This window comes from Rousettus aegyptiacus, unplaced genomic scaffold (genome assembly GCF_014176215.1).
Source record: "Rousettus aegyptiacus isolate mRouAeg1 unplaced genomic scaffold, mRouAeg1.p scaffold_m13_p_2, whole genome shotgun sequence".
NCBI lineage: Eukaryota > Metazoa > Chordata > Mammalia > Chiroptera > Pteropodidae > Rousettus > Rousettus aegyptiacus.
Window position 1 is genome coordinate 175,745,887 of NW_023416295.1, and position 24,511 is coordinate 175,770,397.

Here is a 24,511-nt window from a genome sequence, read left to right on the forward strand (position 1 = left end):
CGTGGGTGCACGTGTCTCCTCTGAGCAGGTGGCTTTTCCACTCGTCGGGGAGGAGAACTTCCTAACCGAACAGCCAGTTCTAAGTCCTTCCTGTCGCCTCTGGGCCTGTTCGCGTCCCAAGGCATTTTGTCCGGCCTCGCGATTTCAGAGAAGTCTCACGCCGTCCGAGAGTGTCGCTTTGGCCTTTCGCCTTGGGGCCCACATCCGTTTGGCAGGGGCTGATGGTGCCGGGCAGCAGCGCAGGCTCCGTGCCCCCCCACACACCCCGCGTGCGTCCGCGGCCCCCTGGCCTCTCCGCCGTCCCCCCGGCCCCTCCACCGTCCCCCCAGCCGCCCCTGCCTGGCTGCCTCTCATCCTTGCTCGTGGTCTTGGGGTCTGGTAGGACGGCCGCCACATCCGGTCTTATTTCTGAGCGACTCTTGACCTTTTGCTTTTATGTGTAAATCTGAAATCTGCTTTTTACGTTTCGTGAAAACTCAGCTATCACGACGAATCTATTGATCAGTTGGAGAAAATGTTTTCTTTCTGCATTTCTTCAGCACTTGTCATCTTTTATTTTTAAACACTTTTTTCCTTAAATGTATTGCATAACTTGCTAAATTATTCAGATTCATTTTTAAAATGAATGGTACCTTTAAAAATTTTGTGTTTTCTAATTTTTTATTGACACCGTATAGAAATGCAGTCGGTTTTTGTAAGTTAATCTTCTGCCTGGAGAACTTACTCGCCTCTTCCGTGAATTCCGATATTTCGCGTGCAGGTGGAGGGCTTGGAGAGGGCGGTCGTATCGTTTGTGAATAAGGCCGGGTCCGCGGTTCCTTCCCGCTCTGCACGTGCGTCTTCTTTCCGTCCGTCCCGTTTTGCCGGCTCAGGCTGCTGCCACGGCGTCGAGCGGGTGGCCTTGCGGCCGTCACACGTGGACCCTGGTGTTTGCCCGGGGCTTCGCAGGCCCTCTCTACCGCGTCAGGGCCGGGCCTGGCTCAGAGTTAACGTCGTAAGTGGTCGTGGAGGTTCGTCAAATCCTTTCGCTGTCTTCCGAGGTGATGATACGTTTTCGTTGCTTTATCGCGTGGATGTGGTGCGTTTTGTCAGTCGGCCTCCTGGTGTTGGGAGGACCGCCCGTCCCTGAGGTGAATCCAGACCGGTCAGCACGGGGTTTCTGTGCCCGGCAGGCGGTGGGCTGACCTCTGACGTGCCCGGCCTCCAGGAGCGCGAGCCCGTTGCTCTCGACTCTGAAACGCCTCCTCACAGTGGTTGGCTCTCCCGGCATGCTTCGCCGCGGGTCCCTGCCAGCCACGTGGCCTGCTCCGTGTGGCGCCAGTGACGCTGTGCTGCGTTGCTTGGCAGTGCTTCCTTTCCGTGCTCCAGTCGTGCGTGACGACACGGCTGTGTTTGGCCGACCTAGCAAGACGCCGTGAGTGTAAAACCGGGGGTGTGGACCCACGGGTTCGAGCGAGGCGGCCGTGGAGGCCGTGGCATGGCGGGCCTGGCGCCGCTGCGCCCTGGGCGCGTCCCGGAGTCTCCGTCCCACGCGGCAGACGGCGCCTCTGGGGCCACGGTCTGGCGCGTGCCGGACTCTTCCTTGGTTTCGTCGTCAGGCGTAATTCTTGGTGGGGAATGGTCTTCGAATCACGTCGCAGACACTCGCCTCGTGAGCATCTTCCCGAGCCGGGGCTGCTGCTGGATCCGAGGGCTGTGAGTCCTGCAGGTGTTCTCAACGGGGCTGTGTGTTTTCTGCTCTTCTCACGGAAATCATCTCCACAGCGTTTTATGTGCCGTAAAGTCGCGTTGCTGATGCATGTTTGAGTCACGATGTTTTCAGATTCCCGAGATCAGATTTTTTCCCCCAAGTAACCATGAGCGCGGCGACATTGCCAATTTCAGTATATTTCCCGTTTTAGAGGCAGATCTCTGCGTCCCCGAGCGCTCGGAGTGCTGGTGCCCAGTGCCGCATCGGAGGCGAGCGGAGGCGGGAGGGGAGGGTCAGGGGTGCGGACCGACAGAGACAGCGCTCCCCGCGGGACCCCCGAGCCCCGGGCAGCGGCTGTGGAGGAGCCGCGTAGCTTTTTGGAAGAATTGTTCCTGGCGCGCAGGTTTCTGAAGCTTGGCGAGCAGACCAGGGGTACCCGTCGCCCTGGCGGGGGCAGGACATGGCCCCTGGCTGCCGCGTCCCCCTCTCCTGCATCCGGTTGGGCAGGACACCCACCCTCGCCCCGCGGGCAGGCGGCCCAGGCCAGGGTGGGGCTCGCGGGAGACCAGGTACCGTCTTTGGGGGCGGAGGCCCTGCAGGAAGGGTAGGGGGTGGGCTCCCAGCCCACAGGCCCAGCTGCCTTCTGCCTGGCACTGGCCGGCCTCCCCTCCCGGGCTCCTGGCTTGGCTCCTCTGGCGTTTGGCCCTTGATTTTGGTGACCCGTTGGCTCTTCCTGTTGACGCGGGGACTGCTGAGAGCTCTCCGCTCCGAGGGGTCTCGGCGTGGCTGGCAGCCTGCTCTCCCGTGCAGGGGCTGCCTCCCCGGTGCCGTCCCTGTGAGGTGCCCTCGGTGCGGAGGGAGGCGGCCGGCGTCCTCCAGCAGAGTCCTCTCCGGTTTCCTTTTCAGTTGGGACTAGGGCGGCGGTTGGGGTGAGTGGCGGGGCCTGGGGTGGGAGAAGCCGGGGGAGGAAGCGCCTGCCCCCCACCTGCCTGGAGGAGCAGGGACCCAGGGGAGCCCCGGCTTAGAGCGCGTCTCCTTGAAGTGCCACGTTGTTAGTGCTTTGGAAACGCCTGTTTGGAGAAGGGTCCCCGATCACCCCTTTGTGATGTTTTCTTGCCAGCCTGGGAGCAAAAGCCGAGAACGGCTCGATGCGTTCTTGGTGCAGTGGCTGCCAGGGGTTTGGTCCGGCTCAGGGGTCCCGCCGCCTGATGACGAGGCCTCAGTGCCGTCTGGTGCAGAGCTCATTGTGTTCGCGATCAAACAGCCACGTGATTCCAGAGATGCTGTCCAACGCCCTCGCGGTCGCGGTGCCGCCCCGGGGGGCGCGGTGGTGAAGGGTGCTGGGAGGGCAGAACGTTTCAGCGCGAGTCTTCAGGGGCCTCGTTGCGCAGTGTGCCGAGGGCCGTGAGGTCGGGCTCTTCCTGAGGGGGGCGGGGAGGCGGCGGTGCCCTGGGCCCACGGCGACCCTTTGCGCCACCTGGGAGGAGTTTTTCATGGTGCTCGGCAGCTGAGACCACGGTGGGTACGAGGGGGTGTGGTTTCCAAGCACAGGCACCGCCGGCGAGGTGAGGGGTGCCGGGAGGGCGGGGGCGCCTCTGCTGCCAGCCGTGAGCGAGCTGTCGGCACGCAGGCGGCCCGGCACGGCACCCCGACCGCGGCCGTGCCGTCATGTGCCGATGCCGTCTCCTACCGGCCTGGCTGCTGGAGCCCCAGGAGTCGCGTGAAGGGGTGCTCCCAGCACAGAAGATGGCTACGTTGACCGTCGGGGACAGAGCAGCGGCTCCAGCTGCAGGCTGTGGACACTTCCTTCCTCCCCGACGGCATGAGACCCAGGCTACTAAAGGTGAAGAGAAGCCCTCCTGAGGCCTCGTGTCGGGGGCCAAGTGCGTGCTCCAGGGCCAGGTTTGGCTCATTCTCTGTCATGGGCTCCCCGCTGCTGGTGGGCCGTGTGGGGGTGCGGCAGACTGGGCCTCCCGATGATTGGCGAGGCTCCCAGGGCCGCTCCCAGGGCGACAAGCACCCACCTCCGCCCTGAGGAGCGTCAGGTGGGACTGAGCCCCGGGACGCCGAGGGCTGAGGACTCTGCGGTTTGCCGATGGGCTTGTGGGTCCTCCCCAAAGACTTGGCTGAGCTCCCCGTCAGCTAATTAGGGCGAGCTCTGTTTTCCATCTCCTGCCCCAGGCAAGAGCTCCTGACAGGGTTTCCACGGGAGCCCGTCTCCTGGGGAGCTGCAGTGTGAAGTGTGCGGAGAAGCGGGGGGTTGTCCCGTAGTGGGGGTGCCGCCGCCGCCACGCTTTTATAAATAGTCTCCATTGTCACTTCGTTCTCGTGGCACTCGGGAGGACGCAGCATGTCGGGGTTCCCGTTACGGAGTGCGTGGAAAACGCCTAGAGTCTGGCTCCCCGGCTCACGCCTCACGCCGTGTCGGGGGGCAGCGTGGGGGACCTCAGCAGAGTCAGGCGCCAGCGCGGGGGCGTCTGTGGTGTTTCTCTACTTGCTTCCTTATTAACTGCAACCAGGAATTTTTTAAACAGTAGAGCACGTTTTCGAAACGTAAACACTTTCTCTGTTCACCATTCCCTGGCCAGCTCTGACCGGTTCCTCAACAGGTTGGCATGTAATTCGGACCAAGATATTCTGTACATGGCGCCTTTAAGGACTGGACTTTTGGCTGTTTCCTGAGAAAAAAGGGAGATAAGCGGCTGTTCCTTGGAGTTCGGCACCTGCCGTTGGCGCCCCGCATCACGGCATCCTGCCGAAGGTCGAAGGACGGGGCCTGGATCCCCAGGGCCTCGGCCGCCTTCGCTCGCCTGTGCCCCTCACTTGCAAAAAGGGCCTGCATTCGAGAGAAACTAAAATCTCAAACTCTAAGTCCTGAGAACCCACGAGCTAATACACAAACTCGTAGGAGCTAATTTAAGACAATAGGAGGAGTAAACCGCAGTCAGGGGAAAGGAGCCCCGCCCCTCGCAGCTGCGCCTGGTGCTGAGGGCAGCTGTGGGGTGGGGGCCGCGGGGTGGGGGCCGCGGGGTGGGGGCTGTGGGGTGCGGTCCGTCCATCAGCCTGGGCCGTGCTGGTGTCCGCGATCTGCTGCCGGCAGTGGGCGGGCGAGCGGCGAGGCGCGGGGTCTGCGCCCCGTGTCCTGCGGCCGCCCTGCCTCCCGGGCCGGAGGCCAGGGGCGCGTTTCCTGCCCCACCGCTAGCACCCCTCTTCCCGCAGCAGGGCTCGGGGAGTGGGCATGGCAGCGGGGAGAGGAATCTTCAGCGGGCAGGCGAGGGCCGCTGTGTGGTCTTGGCTCCGAGGTCCCCGTGGCGGGAGCTGAGGTGTGGCCAGCACGTGTGAGTCCCGGGGCTGTTGGGGCGGGGTGCTGGGGTCTGCCCCCCCGCCCCCCGCAGGTCCTCCTAGGCCCGAGGGCGGGGCAGGACTCAGGGTCCTCCACCCGTCTGGGGTCCTGGTCTCCCGGTGTCACCTGACGGTCTTCGTGTGGCATCTTTGCTGCACGATCACGGTCGGTTAATGGAGCGTTTTCCTCGAGGGGAGTCCAGGCAAGGCCGATCTGCCTGCTGCTTCTACAGGATTGGCTTCCACCTGCCACCTTAGATTGGTGGCCTCTCCGTGTTCTGTGCGTGGTGGTGGGCCCTCAGCTGGCTGAACACGATGCCTAGGCCTGGGGGCCGGCCCGCGACGGCAGGCGTGGGGGCCTGGGGGCCGGCCCGCGACGGCAGGCGTGGGGGCCTGGGGGCCGGCCCGCGACGGCAGGCGTGGGGGCCTGGGGGCCGGCCACGACGGCAGCCTCGGAGGCCTGGGACCTGCAGCTGGCTTGGTTGGGGGCAGGTGTGAGTGCGTTGCCCTGCATCCTGCCTCCTGGTCCGTCCTCGCGGGCCGTCCGCGGCGCCGCCCGTGGCGCTGGCTTCGAGCGCAGCCTCCGGCTTCGGGGAGGGCGGCGGTGCCCGTGTGCAGCGCCGTCAGCCACTGAGCGCTGGGACGCGCGGCCCCCCGCAGTGCCGCCGTCGTGCGATCTTGGTCTTCCGGTCACGTTTGTCAGCTCCTTCCAGAAAACCACCGGCGTAGCATGAGAGCTGCGTCTGGACACCCCCACGTGCACGGCTACTCGTCAGCAGACGTGTCAGGTGCCGTTACAGGTGCCGGCCTGGATGGTCATCCCTCGCGAGCGGCGCCAGCCTGTGCCGTCCTCGGGCGGGAACTGGGCCGCGGCCACTGGTCGGCCGAGGGCCCCGCGCCGAGAGGCTCTAGATGCCGGGGGGTGGTGACCGGGGGTGGGGGGACCCACGACACAGGCGCCGCCGTACTTCGGGGTGTTGGTAGGGATGCAGCGGCGTTTGCAAGGGAGGCCTGGGTGCGGTGCCGCACACTCGGGGCTCCCCGGGTCGGGGGAGTGGAGGCCGGAGCCCCGTGGGCGTGCGTGGGGTCGGGTGATGGGGTCGTGTGCACCTTGGCGGAGTAGCTTTCTGAGTAGAGGAGGGGGCAGTTGTACGGGGGTGCCGCGGGCAAAGAGAAGAGGCTGAGGTGACGCCCACGTTCGTGGCCGGGACGGTGAGTGTCGGGGGCGTGCGTGTGATGGGAGGGCTTGAGTCCCTCCTGGATGGCGATTGCTTCCCAGTGGTTAAAAAGTATCAGTTTCAAAAAACAACACCGGAGTTCAGGGATGCAGAGCGCAGACTGGTGGTGGTCCATGCAGATGGGGCGGGGGGGGGGGGCGAAGGGGGTCAGAATTAAATACGTCCTGGGGACGGGACGCACAGCCGGCAACTCTCATAGCAATGCTGCTTCGCATATTTCAAAGCTGCCGAGAGAGGAGATCTTAAAAATCCTTATTGCAAGAAAACATTCGTAACTGTGGTGAAAATGTCAACTAGACACACAATGGTGTTCATTTCCCAGTATGTACAGGTATTGAATTGTTACATTGTACACTCAAAACTAACATAATGTTATATGTCAATTATACCTCAATTAAAAAAAGTCAATTTACCTTACAACGGAAATTCAGAGCATCCATGTATGCATCCGCCCACCCATCCACCCACCCATTCATCCACCCATCCACCCGCCCACCCACCCGCCATGCCCGCATCTACCCACCCACCCATCCACGCACCCATTCAGCCCTGCGTCCGTCCACCCACCTGCCTGTCCCTCTACCTCCCTCCCTCCGGCCCTCCTCCGCTCTCTTCCTCCGTCCCCTGAGAGGCCAGGTGCTGCTGGCACCTGACCCGGTCCCCAGCAGCTGTCTGCACGCGCTGCCCGAGGGCCTGGCAGGGAGCGAGGCCCTGTGGTGCGAGCCAGCTTGCGGGGCAGGACTGATCCCAGGAGTTGCCGAAATAGCGCCTGTTGCTTGTGTGTCAATAAAAAAATAAGAGAATTGGAATTTTATGAGAAAGTTAAACAACAAATGATATTTATTTGTAATTGTATTTTAATATTAGCAACAGTGAAAAAAGCCCACGTTTTAAGTAAAAGAGTGCATACGTTTTAAAGTTTCTGATGTGTTTACTTTTTTTCTTACCACCTGTTCAATTCTCTTTCAGATTTTTGAAAGGATATTGTTCATATGGGCGATACGCCACCCCGCCAGTGGATATGTTCAGGGGATAAACGACCTCGTCACTCCTTTCTTTGTAGTCTTCATCTGCGAACACATAGGTAAGATCTCACCACATTAACCGTGAACTTCAGGGACCTCACTCTGCATAATTATACCAATATTGAAAATTGCTGTTGAGTTTAACGTAATTAATGGTAGTGAATAATAGAGAGTAATAGTGTTCTCGTTGGCGTCAGCGTTAAAAAAGTCTTTAAATCCACGTGGCCCAGTGCCGAAGTCATTGGGATGCAGTTATTATTATTATTAATATCTCGCTTTTAATAATGCACGAGGAGCACTGTGTTTGGGGGTGTAGTTTCATTCTAATGGCCGACAGCGCTGGCTTTACCGGTTCAGGTCTGAATGGCTAAGGTTAAGGTAATAGAATATTAGCTGAATGTTTTGCTTACGAGGTAAAAACGGAATAATCTTTAATTGCATTTCTGCAGCATTTCATCACCTTTCTGCTTCTGATGCACGAGCAACATTTAATTTTATGGGAATATTAGTTACATGCAAAGTAATTGGTTTAATGGAGGTTTCGGTTGCGTTTTGCTGTTTCTCTTTACTGTTTTTTTTTTTTTTTCCCATTTATGTTACAGCAGCCAAGTGTAATTTAACTTCCTGTTTTGAACATATTTTATGTTTAAAAAATGCTGGTAACGTAAGTGGGGCATCTCCTTCCTGGTCCCGTGGGGACGCAGGGCGACCCGCAGAGGCGGGCTTCGTGCGCAGCCGTCGCAGCCTGTGGTCGCCTCGGGGCGCAGTGCGCAGGGGGGGGGGCGTCCTCCAGGGCGTCGGTCGCCAGTCAGCGCGTTTATCCCCCCCCCATGCTTCTCTTCCCACTGTGATCTCGGGTCGGCTCCTCTTTGCTAGGCAACCGCGGAGCGCACGCGCTCGCCCCACTGGCCTGGGGGCCGGTGCCGCTGCGCCCCTCGCTCGGTGGCCGGTCGGAAGAGGAAATGCCCGTGGCGATCCCGGGCCACGGGTGGCGGGGCGGCTGTGTGTGGTTAGAGAATTGCCCTTCTGAGTTAAACGGACCGGTTAGTGACCGCGGTGTACACGTCTGTCCTGACCGCTGCGCCGCCACGGGGCGCGGGGGGCGCGGTGCCACAGGGTGCGCGCCCAGGGAGGCGGGCCGGGCAGGTGGGAAGGATGTCCTGCGCGCGCTGCTCACCGCGGGCGGCGGAGGACGGTGCCCGGGCCTGTCCCTCGTCAGTGTGTCCTGGTCCACGAGGTGCGATTGCGTTTGGCTTGAGGACCTCAAAATGGGGGCCGTTCCGTCTGGGGGTGCATGGCTCGCTCTGCTAGGCAGTCTGGACATCAGTTCAGGCCATGGTGCCTCACCGAGGGCCCCGGGGCTGAAGACCCGCCCTGCCGGGGCCTGCCCGGTGCGTGGGGCCTCGTGGCCCTGCCATGGGGTGCAGTGCATCCGCCGCCTCTGCTTGGTCACTGTGACGCCTGAGTGAGTGAATCTGCGCGCTTAGAGCGCGCATCAGCCACGCCGCGTGTCGGGGATGCTGCTGTGGACACTGTGGCCCTCGCATTGCGTCTCTGTCACCTCCGCCTGTGGCTTTTCTGCACTCTAAGTGGCAGCACTGTGGACCCCTTAGGGCCATGCCCCAGGGAAGGAAAGGGAGAGGGCACAAGCCAGGGCCACATGGCCTGCCAGCTGAGCTGCCCTCCCTGCCCTCCGGCCCCCTGGACGGGCAGCCGCAGAGGAGCCTGCCCGAGGGGCGCGCGTGCCCGGGGCACCATGGCGGCTCGTGGGCCGGAAGCGGGGCGAAGTGGCTCCAGAGGCCGGGAAGTGATGTCACAGAAGCTGAGGCGAGGCAGTGTTGAGGAGGGAGTGGCCAGCAGGGCTCAGCGCCGCCGGCCTGCAGACTGGACGTCGCCCCGGGGTTTCGACAGTGTGTTTTTGGTGACCTGCCAAGCGTGGGCTGAAGAATGGCGGCGAGTCAGGTGTGACATGAGCCGAACGCCCCTCCTGCAGGAGTGGCAGGATGGGGTTCCTTCCTGGGGAGGCGTGGGCGGAGCGGCCCACCGGCTCACAGCCTCCCTGAGCCCGCTGTTTATTGGGGTGTCATTGACGTACGACGTCGTTAGTTTCGGGTGCACAGCGTAATGACGCGATACGTGTGTGTACTGCACATCGCTCACCATGGTAAGTCTGGTTACCATCTGTCACCACAGGTAGCTGCGGTTTGTTTCTCGTGATGAGACTTTAGGAGATCTGTTTTCTTAGCAACTTTCAAGTTGCAGCGCTCGTCAGCCGATCGTTGGCGCCGTCGCCACGCCGGTCGTCACCGCGCCAGGACTCGTCCCACCCCCGGACGTTCGTGTCCTTCGACTCCTTTCACCCGTCCCCCCCCCCCCCAACTCTATCTTCAGGAACTTTTTAACGGGAAGTTTCCACATAGGTTAACGGGGCCACACGATGAAGCCCAGGGCCCACCGTCTGGCTGTGGGCACAGTGGGTCCCCCTGCCCTCCGTCAGCGGTAACTGTCACTCCTTTAAAACAGCTTCATTTAAGACGTAGTTTACACACCCCGAAACTCACCCAGCTGGAGCGAAAAATTCAGTGGTTTTTAGAAGAATCACACGGTAGTGCAGCCATCACCCCAGTTTAATTCTGTAATGTTTTCTTCATCCTAAAAAGAAACCACAGACCCCTGAGTAGTGGTCACTCCCCATTCCTGTGTCGGACAAGTCTCTGCACTCTGGAAAGGATGCCAGTCATACAGAGTGTGTTCTCTTACCACGTGACATCAAGTTAGAAGGAAAGTTGAAGAAACTGACAAATATGTGGACGTTTTGGAATACAACCATGGGCCAAACAGTGTATCAGGAGAAGTTACAAGGGAAATGGGAACTACCTGGAGACGAGTGACAGTGGACACACAGCGTGCCGGAACCTTGGGGTGCAGCCGAAGCCATGCACCGGGAGGAGCTCATGGTCGTGCATCACCGTGTTGAGGGGGACATCTCAAAGCAGTAGCTTTTCAGTTTCAGAAACTGGAAAAAGAACAACCTAAAGGCAAAACAGATGGAAGGAAATACAGACTGGAACAGAAGTAAATGAAACAGAGAAGAGAAAAACAACATAGAAAATCGGCCGAACCAAAGTTGGTTCTTTGACGCTGTCAGCAACATTGACAGACCTTCAGCTAGACTGGGAAGAAAGAGAGAAGACTCAGATTAGCGAGCCTGCGAGTGATTTTAGCAATAAACAGCCTCGATGGAACGCCGTGAACAACTCTCCAGACGAGCTAACGTTGGTGAAATGGAGATTTTCGTAGTTAGACACGAATTACCTGTGATAATTAATTTCGTAACAACTTGACAGAGCTATGGGCCCACTTGTTGGGTCAACCACCAGTCTAGACGCTGCCGTGAAGGTATATTTTAGATGCAATTAACACTTAAGTGCGTAGTCTTTGAATAAAGCAAATTACTTTGCATGTGTGGGTGGGTCTCATCTAATCACTTGGAGGCCTTAAGCTCGAAGACTGGATCCCCTGAGGAAGGAGAACTTCTCCTTGAGACACAAAGCCTGAGTTTCCAGCCCGCTGACCGATCCTGCAGGCTTCAGACTTGCCAGTCCCTGTAACTGTGTGAACCTCTTCCTTACAATCTCTATCTCTGTCTATCTGTCTGTCTGTCTATCTGTCTATCATCTATCTGTCTATTCATCCATCCGTCTATCAATCATCTATCTAATCTATCATCTGTTAGCATCTATATGGACAAACATAGGAGCAATGTATGTCAGAGATTGAATTAATAATTTAAAAAATACCCACAAAGAAAAGCCTGGAATGAGACGGCTTCACTGGTGAACTGTATTGCCTGTTTAGCAGAAGATTAACACCTTCACGAACTCTTCCAAAAGCAGCAGAAAGGGAAAAGTTTTCAAAGCCTCCGTGAGGCCAGTGTTATCCTGATACTGAAATGTGACACACCACAAACTAATTAGTAGTGCTTGTGGAGAGAGCCGTGACAGTCCTCGACAGAACACCAGCACAGGGCATGCAGCAGCATAGTAAAAGGATTAGGCATCATGACAAGTGGGATTTATACCGGGAATTCAGTCAACATCCGTGAATGCGATACACCGTGTTAACAGCATAAAGGGCCGAAACCACGTAGTTATCTCAGTGGACACAGAAAATGAGTTTGACAAAATTCAACACCCTTTCGTGATAAAAGCACTCGACAAGCTAGGAATAGAAAGAACTTCCTCTCTAATAAAGAGCGTCCATGAAGAACCTGCAGTTAACATTGTGCTTCATGGGAAAGGCTGGCCGCTTTTCTCCTCAGTGGGAGAAAGACAAGGGCGCCTGCTGCTCCGTTTCCGGTCAGCGTCCTGCTGGCTCTGGCCGGGGCAGTCGCGTGAGAAGATGACGCGAAAGGCATCCACGGCGGAAGGAAGAAGAAAAACTACCTCTCTCTGCAGGCGACGTGATCTCGTGCACAGAGATTTCAAGGGAATCCACTGAAAGGTCCACGAGAGCTCATCGGCGAGTTCAGCAGGGCTGTGGACTGGGAGGCCAAGGTGCAGAAATCAGTCGTATTTCTATACGCCTGCTACGTGCGATCCAAAAACGAAACTATGAAAGCAATTCCATTTATAATAGCATCAGAATGAATAAAATAGGTATACATTTAGCAGAAGGAAAGTGTAAGATTTGTACTCAGAACTACAGAACGTCCTTGAAAGCTGCTGAGGAAGACTCAAGCAAATGGAGAGACTCCCAGCATTGACGGGCTCAGGGTCAGCACGGCAGCCTTCCCCAAACTGGCGTGAACAAAGACTCACTGCGGTCCCGGTCACAACCGTCGCCGGCTGATGGGCAGAAACCGACAAGTTTGTCTTTAAGTTCCTGCGGCAATTCAAGGGCCCCAGAAGAGCCACGGCACCCCTGAAGAGAGCGACACTTCACGGTATCAACGCCTGTCGCAAAGCTACGGTAGCCGTGGGAGTGTCCTTCTGGCAACGGGAGGGACATGACGCGCGATCAGTGGAGGAGCATCGAGAGTCCAGCAGTAAACCTTCGTTTCCGTGGCCAGTTGATTTTTGGCGAGGATGCCAGGACTGTTCAGCAGGGAAGTGGTCTTTTTCAACAGATGGCGCTGTGGCAACGAGACAGCAGTGTGCAGGAAGGGGGGGCTCCCTCCTGCTCCCCACAGACGGGAGTGGGAGGAATCACGGGCCCGATGGGAGACTCGCGCGTGAAAGCGCAGGCGTGAACCCTCGTGACCTGGGTCAGGCCGTGGTTTCTTAGGGATGACACCGGAAACAAGTGACGGAAGGGAAAATTGGCAGTTCGGACCATGTCGGAATAAAACTTTTGTGCTGTAAGCGATGCTCTCAAAAAGAAGTCTGCGGGGCGGGCGGGAACCTCAGCAGGTCATAAATCCGAAGAGGTTTACGCCTGTGACGTGCGAGGCGGTCCCCCGACGCAGGAAGCGTGACTAACGGTGGGTAACCAGCGAAGGTGCGCAGGTGGCCAGCAAGCCCACCGAGGGCTCGTGGCGTCATTAACCAGCAGTGAGGCGGCCCGGTCCCCGGAGAGGCACGTCGCCTCCACGGGACGCGCTTCCGTCAGAATGGGGACCGTGGAGCAGTGGCCGGCGCTGGCAAGGACGTGGTGGCGTCGGCGTAGCCTGTGGCAGTGGGGGGAGGTAAACGGGGGCGGCGGGGTAGGCGCAGTTTCTGGGCGAGCCCGCGCAAGCGCGCACGGGAGGTTCATCGGGGCGCCGTTCGCCGCAGCCAGCGGGAACCAGGCGCCCACCCGGACGTGCGTGGGCGGTGAGTAAGCAAAGGGTTAAGCAGCCGCACGGCGGGGTCTCCCTCAGCAGTAGAAAGGAGTGCGGCCCTGGGCGAACCCCGAAACCTTCGCGCCGAGTGCAGGACGCCAGGCCCGGAAGGCCACACGGGCCTGGGTCCGTCTGTATGGAACGTCCCGAGTAGGCAGATCGGTAGAGCCAGACCTTAGGTCGGTGGCCGCTCGTGGCTTGGGGCCAGAATGGGAGGGGTCGAGGATCGACTTGTAATGGGTACAGGGTTTCTTTGGGGAGGGGGGAGGAGGGGACAAGACGTTCTATGATTAGCTCATGGTGATAGGTGCACAACCTAGTGAATATAGCGAAAGCCACTTTAAGTGGCTGCACTGTGAGCTATGTGCATCGTGTCTGAGTAAAGCCGTTCATAAAGGAAGCAGAGGCCCCGTCTCGGTCCGTTTGCGCCGCTGTGACTAAATAGCACGGCCTGGCAGCTTACGGCAGCAAGCCTCCCTCACAGTCCTGGGCGCGGAAGTGCGAGGTCGGGGTGGCGGCGTGGTCACCGGCGGAGGTCTCCCCGGTCCGTGGCTGGCACGCTCCCGCCACGTCCTCCCGCGGCAGAGGGCCTGGGGGCTCCGCGGGTCTGTGCGCTCCCCGAGGAGGGCACCAGCCCCACTCGTGAGGGCTCCACCCTCATGGCCTCAGCTCCTGGGAGCGTGCGTTTCGGGGTTAGGGTTTCAGCATGGATTCGGGGCGCACACATCCAGGCCGGGGCCCGTCGCGGCCTTGGGAGATGACGGGCAGCCTGCCGCTGAGGGACCCTGCGCGGCCTCTTTTCCCAGTCGTTGATGACGCACGTGGCGGCTCTGCAGAGAACTTCTCGGTTGCGTCTTGGAGTAGCGTCTCCCCAGGCGGTCTCACAAGAGGCACTCCTGGGGCAGCAGCTGGGCCGTGCTAGGTGTCGGCCACGGTTGCGGGTTCGTTTACGGAACGGCGTTCGAATGTCCGTCCTGCAGCCACGCGCGAGTGAGGACTGTCGCCCGCCCGCCCCACGAGCCCCAGCTCCCCTTGGGTGTCTTCAGGGGGTCAGTCTCGAGGGCGTGGGGCATTTCTTGCCTGCGCTCACCGGGGACGCGCCTGCGTTTCGGCCTCCCCGCGTGTTTGTTTTCATCAGAGTCGTGTAAAACCCTCAGAATCGTGTTCAGACCAAAATACATCAGGTTGACACACACACACACACACACACACACACACACACAGACGCACACAAGTGCTTACACACGTGCCAGGCGCTGTTCCTCCTCAAGGCACTGTGCACCCCGAGGCCCCCGGGGAAGTGTCACAGCTCCTCAGAGAGGGACGCCGTCTGGCGGCCGCCGCTGTCCCGGGCAGCCGCAGAGCGCGCGCCGTGCGGGCGAGAGCCCCCGTGGGCAGCGTGCCAGCCCAGGGGCCGGCGTACGGGGCCCTGGTGGGGCCCTGTGGAGGCGGCTCTGCTGCGGCAGAGTCCGCAGGCGGCCCGGGCACGTCCCATGCCAGCCGGCGAGCGGAGTGGGCCTCTCGGTGTCCTGTCCGCGGTCGCCCGTTCCTCTGTTCCTGGCTCTACGTGCTACGCGCTGTATTTTTTCTTATCCGTAGAAATTCCGTTGGAATTTTGCTTTTTCAGTCGCCTGCGTCTGGTTGGGAGCCTCACGATGTGATCTGTGGCCTGCGGGTGGCTTTGTGGTTCCGGTTCAGCGTGGAGCTCGGAGGAAAGACCCGCGCACACCGACCGGTTCGTGGCCCAGGATCGCCGTGTTCTCGGGTCGCGAGGTGCTGTTCCTGAGTCCCGCGTGCAGCCGTCCGTGAGCCCACAGGAGGCGCAGGGCGCAGCGCACCCCCCGCGTTCATCCGGCGCCCGGCTCCGCCGCCCCAGCTGACCCTTGCCCTCCGCGAGGCCGCCCGGCAGGTGCTGGCCGCGGCCAGGCCGGCCCTCCCGCCGCTGCCACCCGCCAGAGCGAGCGGGACGCAGAGCCCTCAGGACCCCAGGCTGCCGCGGGCGACCCTGGTCCATTGCTCCTGCTTCCCAGGCTTGGCGTAAACGTCGTGGATGCTGCATGTCGGGAGTGAGGGCGATTCCTCCCCATGCGGGGCGGCTCCCCTCCCCCCCCCAGGTGTGCGCCCGTCGTAGAGCCTGCGGGGCGGGCGAGAGGGCGGGAGGGAGACGGCGTTTTCGCCGACCTTTCTGAGCCACGAGGCAGTGGTTTTCGTGTAGTCTGGCTCTCCTGTCTCGTTGTCCGTCTTGCTGGGGCGTGGCTGGTCCGGTGGCCGCCACTGCTGCTCGCTCCCTGTGTTTCCTCCGTCCAGAAGAGTTCGCTTTCTGCCCGAGCCCTGTCAGCCCCCCATCCCTGTGTCCACGCGGTCAGCGTCCGTCACCAGGTCTAGCAAGTGACGTTCTTTTCAGGATCGTTTTCTCCAAAGACACGAAAGCCAGGCAGGATTACTGCCCCGGCTTCCCTCGAGCACCGAGCAGAGGCCCTGGAGGCGCGCACCCTGGGCGTCGGGCAGGCGAGAGGGGGTGAGGTGGGCGCGGCAGGCTCAGGCGGTGGGACAGGGCGCCCCAGGCGGCGCGGCAGGGGTGTCCTCCCCTTTCGGGCGCTCCGCACAGCCTCTCCGGTCAGGAGCTCGCCGGGGCCTGGGGCCGGGTCCTGCCCCGATGGCTGCTGTCACCCACCGAGCCTGCGGACACCAGAGAGCGGAGCATGAGACAGGCCGGCGCTGATGGCGGGCGCTCCTGGAACTCCGGACGAGGCGGTCAGCCAGCCGCGGGGCTGCCACCCGCCTTGGTCTGAGGGATCTTTCCAGTTTCAGACTCCAAGTAGACGCAGACTTGCTAACGAAAAGCCCGCTCCCGGAGACCCCCAGAGGCCCCCGCAGATGGGCAGGCTGCACGCGGGCCACTCCCGGGGCGAGCGCCTCGCGCCTCACAGGCAGCGTCTGGTTTCTTTGCCGGGGCGACAGATGGGTTCCTCGGTGGACTCGTGGAGAGGGGTGAGGGCTCTGTCCGGGCTGCAGGTGTGTGCTCTGTTCCCCTTAGTTTCGAGGAAAGGACCCCTGAGCGTCCATTTGCCCCAACTTTGGTTTTTGAGTTTCCTGTTTGAGCATCTCAAACTTTGTAAGGTTCAATATCGGGTGACTTTTATTCTGTTCTTCAGAGATCAAGGAGAAAACCGACTCATTTTTGCGAAATACAATAACATTTTTTCCATCTTGCATCTACCTTATAGTTCATTGGATCTTTTTATACATATTATTAGATCTTAATGATTTTAATATCTTTCTGTATCTAAAACATTTTGCCGTTTTACCTTCCTAGGAATCATTTATATAATTACTCATCAGTTATTCCTAATTTTGGTTAAAAAAAAAGACTAAAATAATGAGAATTGAAGAATAAGAGATGGAATCATCTAGAAGAATTATGTAGCAGTGAAATAAACCATCTCTTTTATATGATACTTCAGTTTTCTTATTGTGTTTCCCAAATGATCCCATTATCTTTCAAGAAGGTATAAAGGAAGTCTGGGGACGTTTGTGTCGGTTTTTTCTTTCTGTTTTTATGTTTTAAAGCTTTTATTGAACACAGTAGAGAACTTAGAAGGTTTTGTTTTCTATTCATAATGATGAAGAGAGGAGACTTGGCAGAGGAAGACTCTGGGCCATTGTCAGCCGGATCAGGGGAGGCCACAGGGAAAAGGGGGGCTGCTTTCTAGATGCCGCTGGTGGAGGCGAAATCGCTCACAGAAGCGAGTTCTCGGACCGCGGGTCCTTAGCCGGAGATGCGAGAAGGGTGGTCTCAGACTCGGGCGTCCGCGAGGGGGCGGCATGATTCCAGGGCCATGAGGGACCCACGGTTTCTCATCCGCCTCGTTCAACAGCAGGGGCTCCCGCCATGGTGTTTCGTGGCAAGGATGGCGACCGTCCCCTTCTGCTAAAGAGGTGCGTGGCGGCGGGGATCAGGCTTAGTCGGGAATGGATCGGTGCTGAAGGCCGGCGCGTGTTCAAGAGGCGGTTGGGAGGCCGGAGGGTAGCTGAGGACGCGGAAGGGACGGCGGCTGTGTGGCTGCGGCTCAGTCTGCTCGTCCCCGCCGCTCTGCAGCACAGGCGGCCGTCCTCTCCCCACGGGGTCGTGCGCCGCAGCGGGCCAGAAAGACCGCGTTCTGAAGGCACGTGGACGGGCCAGGAGCCCCCGGGCGGAGCTCGGCAGAGACGCGTTCGGGATCTGGAGTCCGGATCGTTTCGGCGGCGCAGAAGTCACAACGGGCTGGAAATGGAGCGGTGACTCCGGCCTGCCGTCGGTGTCTCCGGTGCCGGAGGGGCCCCGGGCCAGTCATGGGTGGGCGAGGACGCGCTTCTTTGCTTTCGGAGGACGAGGCTCGTCTCATACCGTCAAAACTAGGAAAGTCTGGGCGAAGATTAAGTTCCTCATGCTTAAAATCTTATTGAAATTTTAACAAAGTTTTCTTTAGCTTTCATTCTTAATCCTGTAAATCATTTTTAAAATGACTTAAAATACATAAAAATAAAAAGGACTTATTGGACGCAGTTGACGAACAGCGATCGTTTTTCATGGCGTGCGGTGGCTTCGTGGAGCTGCCAGCGAGGCGTCTCCTGGTGGTCCCCGGGCGTGTGGGAGAGCCTTCCGGAGTGGCGGCTCTGCAGGGCAGTGACAGGTGGGCTGGCAGGGGCACTGTGCCCGCCCAGACGCGGCCGGGCCCCCGAAGGCAGAGCTAGTCCATGGCTTCGCGGGCCGGCCACTCGCTCTGCGGGGCCGGAGCCCGTGTGCGCGTCGCAGGTCGCCTGGTGGTTTTTCCAATTTAAAACTTGGTGCTGTGATATGTTAACTTGCAAGACCTGGGCCCGGGCCCAAGGCCCGTCTCCCTCCCCTTCCCTGTCGCTGGGAGGGAGGGAGGCCCGGAGCGACTCGTCCTCGTCGTGGGGTGGCCTCTCCCGGCGCGTCAAGCTCCGCTCCCAGCATTTGTGCGTGCTCGACCTCCAGCAGGACCCCACACCATGGCTGACGAAGCAACCTGGCCCAGGCCGTGGCCTTCCCGCAGGCGGGGCCCCGGGCCTGGGAGGGGTCCGCCGAGCCGCGGCTCCCCAGCTCCCCGTCCTGCCCGCCTCCGTGCTGCTCCCAGAGGTGCCGGGCACAGCGCGTGGAGCTTGCTGCGCTTTCCGGTCCTCGCTTTGTCTCGCGGTGTCTTCCAGTCTGCGTAAAGCTGTCTTCTTGGCTCCGCAGCCCCTCGCTTCACCGCCGCAGCCTGCTCCTCTGGTGATCTGCCTTCTGTGTTCCCTTTGAGAATCTGGGCCCTGCGGGGGGCTCGTGCCTGGGGCGACCCTGCGGCCGTGGGGTCAGGACAGCAGAGCCGGTGCCTCGCCGTGCGATGGCCGGCGGAGGAGAGGCACGAAGGCCTGGTGGGCGCAGACGGGTCCTGCCCGGTCAGAGGCCTGGCCTCCGGGGACGGGTGTCCTTCTGGGTCCCCTTTGACTGTGGGCCCGGCTTGTGTGTCAGAGGGGTTCGGTGGGCGCCTCAGGCCTCAGGCAGGGGCGGTGCCCAGATGTCGAGCGGTGGCCTATGTGGTCAGATGTGTATGACAGAGGAGGCAAGGACGTGCCGTGGGGTCCAGAAGCCTTGTCAACAAACGGTGTCGGGAAGACTAGACAGACACATGCAGAAAACCCAAAGTGAAACGGGTCTTCTCGCTCGTGCCGCGTGCAAGGATAAGCGCAAAGTGCATCGAAGACCTAATGGTGAGGCCGGAAACCGCAAGACTAGACACAAACACCGGCAGGAAACTCCGGCCTTGGTCTTAGTATCTTCTCCCCTGACGTGTCTCCTCGGGCAAGGGAAACGAGAGAAAGTAAATGGGCTCACGTCACACTAAAAAGATTTTGCACAGCTGGGGAAGCCAACAAGACGAGAAGGCAGCGTGTGGAGTGTGAGAAGGTATCCACCAGGGGTACCTGGCAGGGGTTACCGTCCCAGGTTTATAAAGAACGCACACGGCTTGAGGAAAACAAGTAACCCAATTAAAAAGTGGGCTGAGAACTCGAATAGACGTCTCCCCAAAGAGGGCGTACAGACGGCCCGTAGACCCAAAGAGATGCTCAGGATCACTAATCGTCAGAGAAGTGCAAACTTAGACCACAGTGAGCCGTCACCTCGCACCTGTCCGAACGGCCATCGCCAGCAGGACAAGCGTCAGGGGGCGGAGGAGCCTCACACCGCCGGCGGGCACGGAGGACGGCGCAGCCGCTGTGGCAAGCCGCGCGGAGCCGCCTCCGGCCGGTGCCTCACGAAGGAACGCAGAGCGCCGGTGCGAGGAGGCACGTGCCGCCCGCCGTTCATCGCCGCGTTGTGCGTAACAGCCAAGATACGGGAGCCGCCTGCGCGTTTACCGGTAGACGGCTGGACAAAGTCGCGGTGCCTGCACGCAACGGAACGGCACTCGGCCACGGGGAGGAGCGAAACCTTAACCGCCTGCGACAACGCGGATGGACCTTGAGGGTGTCATGCTAAGTGAAGTGAGACAGAGTAAGACAGACACCGTACGATTTCACTTACCTGCGGAATCCTCAGAACAACGTGAACGAACAAGCAAAACAGAAACGGACTCACAGGTTCGGAGAGCAAACCGGCGACCGCCGGCCGGATTCGGGGCCACGGGGACGGGGCGGGGACGCGCACCTGGGTAGGGACGGAACGGGCGCGGGGCCGTACGCGCAGCACGGGCGGACGGGCAGCGGGGGAGGGCGTCCGCCGAGCGCCGGGCGGGGTCTAGGGGGCCGGGGACCGCTCCGTCAGTTACGCAGACGGCCAGGCGCCGGGCCGCACCCTTGAGGCTGCCGCCAAACGACAGCGGACGCCAAGTGTGATTGAAAAACTATGAGAACACCAGAGCAGGAGAGGCAAGGAGAAGAGCCCGCTGCGCGCGCCGCCCTTTGCCGTTACCGCCTTCCCCGCTTCCTTGCGCAGCTCTGCATTTCTCCCCGGCACCTCGCTCCCGCTGCCTGAAGAACTCTCTTTAGCATTTCTCGTAGTGTGGCGTTTGTCTGAAAAAATGTTTATTCCCTTTCTTCGTGGCGCGCGTTCTCAGTGAGTGTGGAATTCCGGGCTGGCCGTCGTTTCTCCGAGCCCACTAACGTCCTCCCGCTGTCTTTTCCGCTTCGCGGCTGTGGGCAGCTCGCTGTGATTGCTGTTTTCGTCCACGTCTCCGAATTTGGTGGAATTCCCTGGGAAGGGGAGCGGCTTCCGTACTGACGTTTACCGAGTGTTTCCTTGTGTCCGGCATTTGGTGACGTTCCGCTCGGCGTGGCCCAGCCCCCCCAGCCACCTGCCGCGGAGGCGGTGGTGGTGTTCACAGTCCGCGGGTAAAGAGGCCGGGGGTCTGGGAGGTGGACTCGTCTGCTCGAGGCCAGCAGGTGGCAGAGCCCCGGGGGCCTGAGCAGTCCCAGCCCCTGCTGGTGGAACTTGGCCGGGCTCACCTAGCCGAGGCAGATGCCGTCACCGGGACAGAGCGCACGTGGCAGGGGCCCGTCGGGCGGCCCTGCGCCCCGCCCCCGCTCAGCTCCCCACAGGCTGTGTGACTTCGCACGCGTCCCATGGCCTTGCCGGGTTTGTCGTCTCACCTGTTTTGCAGGTGAGAGCGGCTGCTGTTTGCTCTGGGTTCGGTTTGTGGAGCGTGGAGGTGCCTGGCATGCCGGCGGCTCGTGAAGGCTGTCTGGGTCGCGTCGTGCTCAGTGCGTCAGTGAATTAACGACTTGGAGTTCTGCCCAGATCAGATTTTCCTGTTCGAGGCCAGGGTTGTGGCTCGCGCCCACCCCCGATGGGTTCCTGCTGCCTCCCAGCCCTGCTGGGATGGGTGCTCATCTTTGCAAAGCACAGCTGGCCCTGATGATGTCATCTCAGAGTGCGGGGTGTGGCTCTCTGTGACCTCCCGATTCGGATGCAGAGTGCCCCCACGGAGCCCTGACCGGTCCCGCCTGACCGTCTCCAGCCCCTCCCCCGTCAGCCCTGCCCGTGGTCCTCAGAACCTGCTCCGGGTCGTCCCAGGCTGTCGGCCTCTGTTCAGCCTACGTCCTGTGACTACAACCCCATGCCCCAGGCACAGCTGCATTAAGAACGGCAAGACCCCAAGGACGTCATGGCACAGAAAGTGCCTCGGGGCCCGAGAGCCCCGGGTAAGCGCTCGATCCTTTCACGCGTGCGTCCGCCAGCCAGCCTCTCCCACCGACGTCCCCGGGCGTCCTCTCCGGGCCGAGCGCCATGCGGGGCCCCCACTGGCTGGGAGTGGGGTGCGGGGTCTGCTCTGGGCCCGTGAGCCGTGTGCAGGGTGCCCGAGCCGGGGAGGACCTTGTTGTCGAGGGGGAGGAGCCACGAGGCAGACCAGGCACACGCGGCCCGCAGTGGCCACGAGGGGTCCTGCTGGCGAGCGGCGGGGGCCGGAGTCAGGCCGGAGGGACCTGAGCAGGGACCTGAGCGTGGAGAGCTGGGGGGCCGGGCCGCAGGGCTCGGGCCCCGCCCAGGGGTTGAGGGCGCCGTGGGAGAGCGCGTTGTCGGAGAGCTTTGCTCGTGAGTCATTCAGGCCCAGGTCATGGGCTTCCTCCTCCATGAAGCCTTCCTGGCCCTCCCCGCTCCAGCGAAGGGGGCTTCCCCTCCCTGGAGGCCAGCGTGCCGTGTGCCTCGGGCACCCCTTAGGTGGCTTCATGTTGGGCTCGCTCTCCAGGCCCTTCAGGCCTGCACGTCATCGGGAAGGGGCAGGGCTGGCACAGACCGTTCCGAAGGGGAAGAAGAGGGGAGTGTGAGCGTGTGCACAGACAGCCCCCCCCCCCGCCCCGGCTTGCTGAGGGACGTCGCTGGCAGCGCGGCGCAGGGCACGGGGGCCGCGCTCAGTCGGGGGGCAGTACCGCAGGCACCTCTGAGCCCCGCCTTTCCTCGCAACCGTCTCTCAAGTTCAAGGGCCTGGAAGGGGGAGCTGTGCAGCGTCTGCCACAGCCCGGGGCTCCCGGCGCTGTCCTGGAGGAGGGGACAGCGTCCACAGCAGCTGCGCGCGGTGGACGGAAGCGTCTTCATTCAGCCGACCGGAGCGGCGCGGGTCACCCACCCATCAGAGACCTAATGGAAAGCGTCACCGTGGCTGCGGCACAGCGGCTCCCCCCACGTTTTGCGTAGATCAGCAAAAGGCTTCTGAGCGTCACACCCAGTCGGAACGGAAATGGCTGAATCGCGGTGACGCCCGCGGCCCCCGCGGCTGGCCAGGGGCGGTCGGACCCGGTCCGGGAGCGAAGGGGTTAGCCCCGTAGTGTTTTATTGAACCGCAAAATGTTATTTATAACCCTTGTCAGGAGCAATTAAACTGATTGATGATTAAGAAAGTCTAATAGTTGAATAATAAGATGTGGTTCTTGACAGCTATTTCTCCTCATTTTCGGAGCATGTTTTATGAGTCTGGTAGCAGCGAAGGGCGCGCCGCGGGGTCTGCTGCGGGGCCGGGACGGGCGCCGCTGTGGTGCTCGCTCTAGTCTTTAGTTTTATAAAAAATTAAAACACCAATTATGATTTTCTTGATTTATTATTGAAGTGGTTTGTTAATTTTGACTTACTCTAAGCAGGGTTAATTAATACATATTGATATATTTGATTAAAAGCACACTAATGTGGACTTGAGTAAGAAAGGTCAACAAAATGAATTATTTTCCAGCCGCCACGGAACAGTCGTGTGATTTCAGTCATCGTCGGATTGACTGGAAGCGCTTGCTTTGATTGGCGGCTCCTTAAGCATTCTGGACCGTCGCGGGTGACCCTGACATTTCAGAATCGACCTGCCACGTGCGTGCGCTTTTTCCGGTAGTTATTTATCTTTAGGAACCATTCCCGAGGTCGGTGAAAAGCAAACATACAGTTAAAAGATTCTTTTTGGAAACAAGCAGAGCAGTTACCAAGTAGAGAGCAGAAATGACTGGTAAACTAAGAAAAAGTCTAGCTTCACGAGTAACGAGAATGCAAATCGAACCAATAATGCAGTTCTATTTTTGTCTATCAAATTAGCAAAGATTAAAAAAGATAATAGTGCTTTTCAGGTGAGGCGAGATTGACACCACGTAATCTTGCGCCGAGGCAGCCTTTCTGGGGAGCGCTTTGGCGTGCCCTGGAAGGCGCCGGCACCCCTTTGTCTCAAGGACATGTTCGTGTGACGTGCTCCTCGTGGGGCGCTGGTGCTAGTAGAGGCTCTGGGCCAGCCCGGTGTCCAGCGTGGAGGAAGTTTAGACCCTTGTGGTGCGTGGATTTCTAAGCAGCCTTAAACACGATTTCATGAAGAATTCTTTTTCCATATGTGACAGTGACCAGGGTGCAAATAAAAACAATAGGACATAAAACTTCACCTGGAGTCTCAATTCTGGTTTATTAAACAATGTGTGTGTGTGTGTGTGTGTGTGTGTGAATGTTATGGGCCAAATTGTCACCCCCCCATCTGTATATTGAAGTCCTCACCCCCAGAACCTTCGAATGTGGACTGGGGTCTTCACAGAGGGGATTAAGGTACACGGACCGTCAGGGCGGGTCTCGCTCCAGTGTGACCCGTGTCTTTAAAGAGGTCAGGAGCCACACACACCTGGAGGGACGACCATGCGAGGACACGGGGGAGGGCAGGGCGGTGGCCGCGCACCAGCCGCGGACAGAGGCCTCAGAAGGAGCCGGCCCTCTGGCCCCCGGAGCCGGGAGGACGCGCCTTTCTGTCGTTCGAGCCCCCCCGTCTGGGGGCCTCTGTCACGCAGCCAGAGCCGGGGCGCACGGCGGGCGTGCCCGCCGCAGCCACGCACACCCCGCTCACGCCCGGGCGCCCCACTCCGCTCACGCCGGCCCCACTCATGCCCAGGCACCCCGCTCCGCTCACGCCCGGGCGCCCCGCTCACGCCGGCCCCGCTCGCGCCCGGGCACCCCGCTCCGCTCATGCCCGGGCACCCCGCTCAGGCCCGGGCACCCCGCTCCGCTCACGCCCGGGCGCCCCGCTCACGCTGGCCCCGCTCGCGCCGGCGTGGCCCCTGCCGCCTCCCCCAGGAAGGGGGCAGCCATCGGCCAGCGAGGTGCGGCAGAGCGTTCCTGACATGCCGTGGCCAGGTCCTGCCTGTGCCGAGCCCCCCAGAGGGCCCTGACATCTCCCGCCTGTGGGGGCTCGGTCTGAATGCTGCGTCTTCCACGCTCACGCCTGGCCAGGGCCGGGGCTCTGCGCCCTTCCGCACCTGCCCGGGCTGTCCCCCGTCACGGTGCCCGCTCTCCACTTGACTGGCTCTTTATTTAAAGACACGGGCGCGTGAGTCACGGCCCCCTGTAAGTAAACCTGGCCAACAAGCACGATGACTGAGCAGGGTCGGGCCGCAGAGGCCACGCGGGTCG

The 24,511-nt window shown here is 60.4% G+C and overlaps 1 protein-coding gene across 5 annotated transcripts in view; it reads left to right on the plus strand.

Annotated features, from left to right (window-relative positions):
- The window catches only part of TBC1D22A (TBC1 domain family member 22A), a 167,989-nt gene that overhangs the window by 73,059 nt on the left and 70,419 nt on the right, over positions 1–24,511 (plus strand). For all 5 annotated transcript variants that reach the window (XM_016126740.2, XM_036237691.1, XM_036237690.1 and 2 more), the window contains one exon: positions 7,240–7,354. In XM_016126740.2, the coding sequence (XP_015982226.2) occupies positions 7,240–7,354 (115 nt within the window). The remainder of the gene's footprint in view (positions 1–7,239; positions 7,355–24,511) is intronic.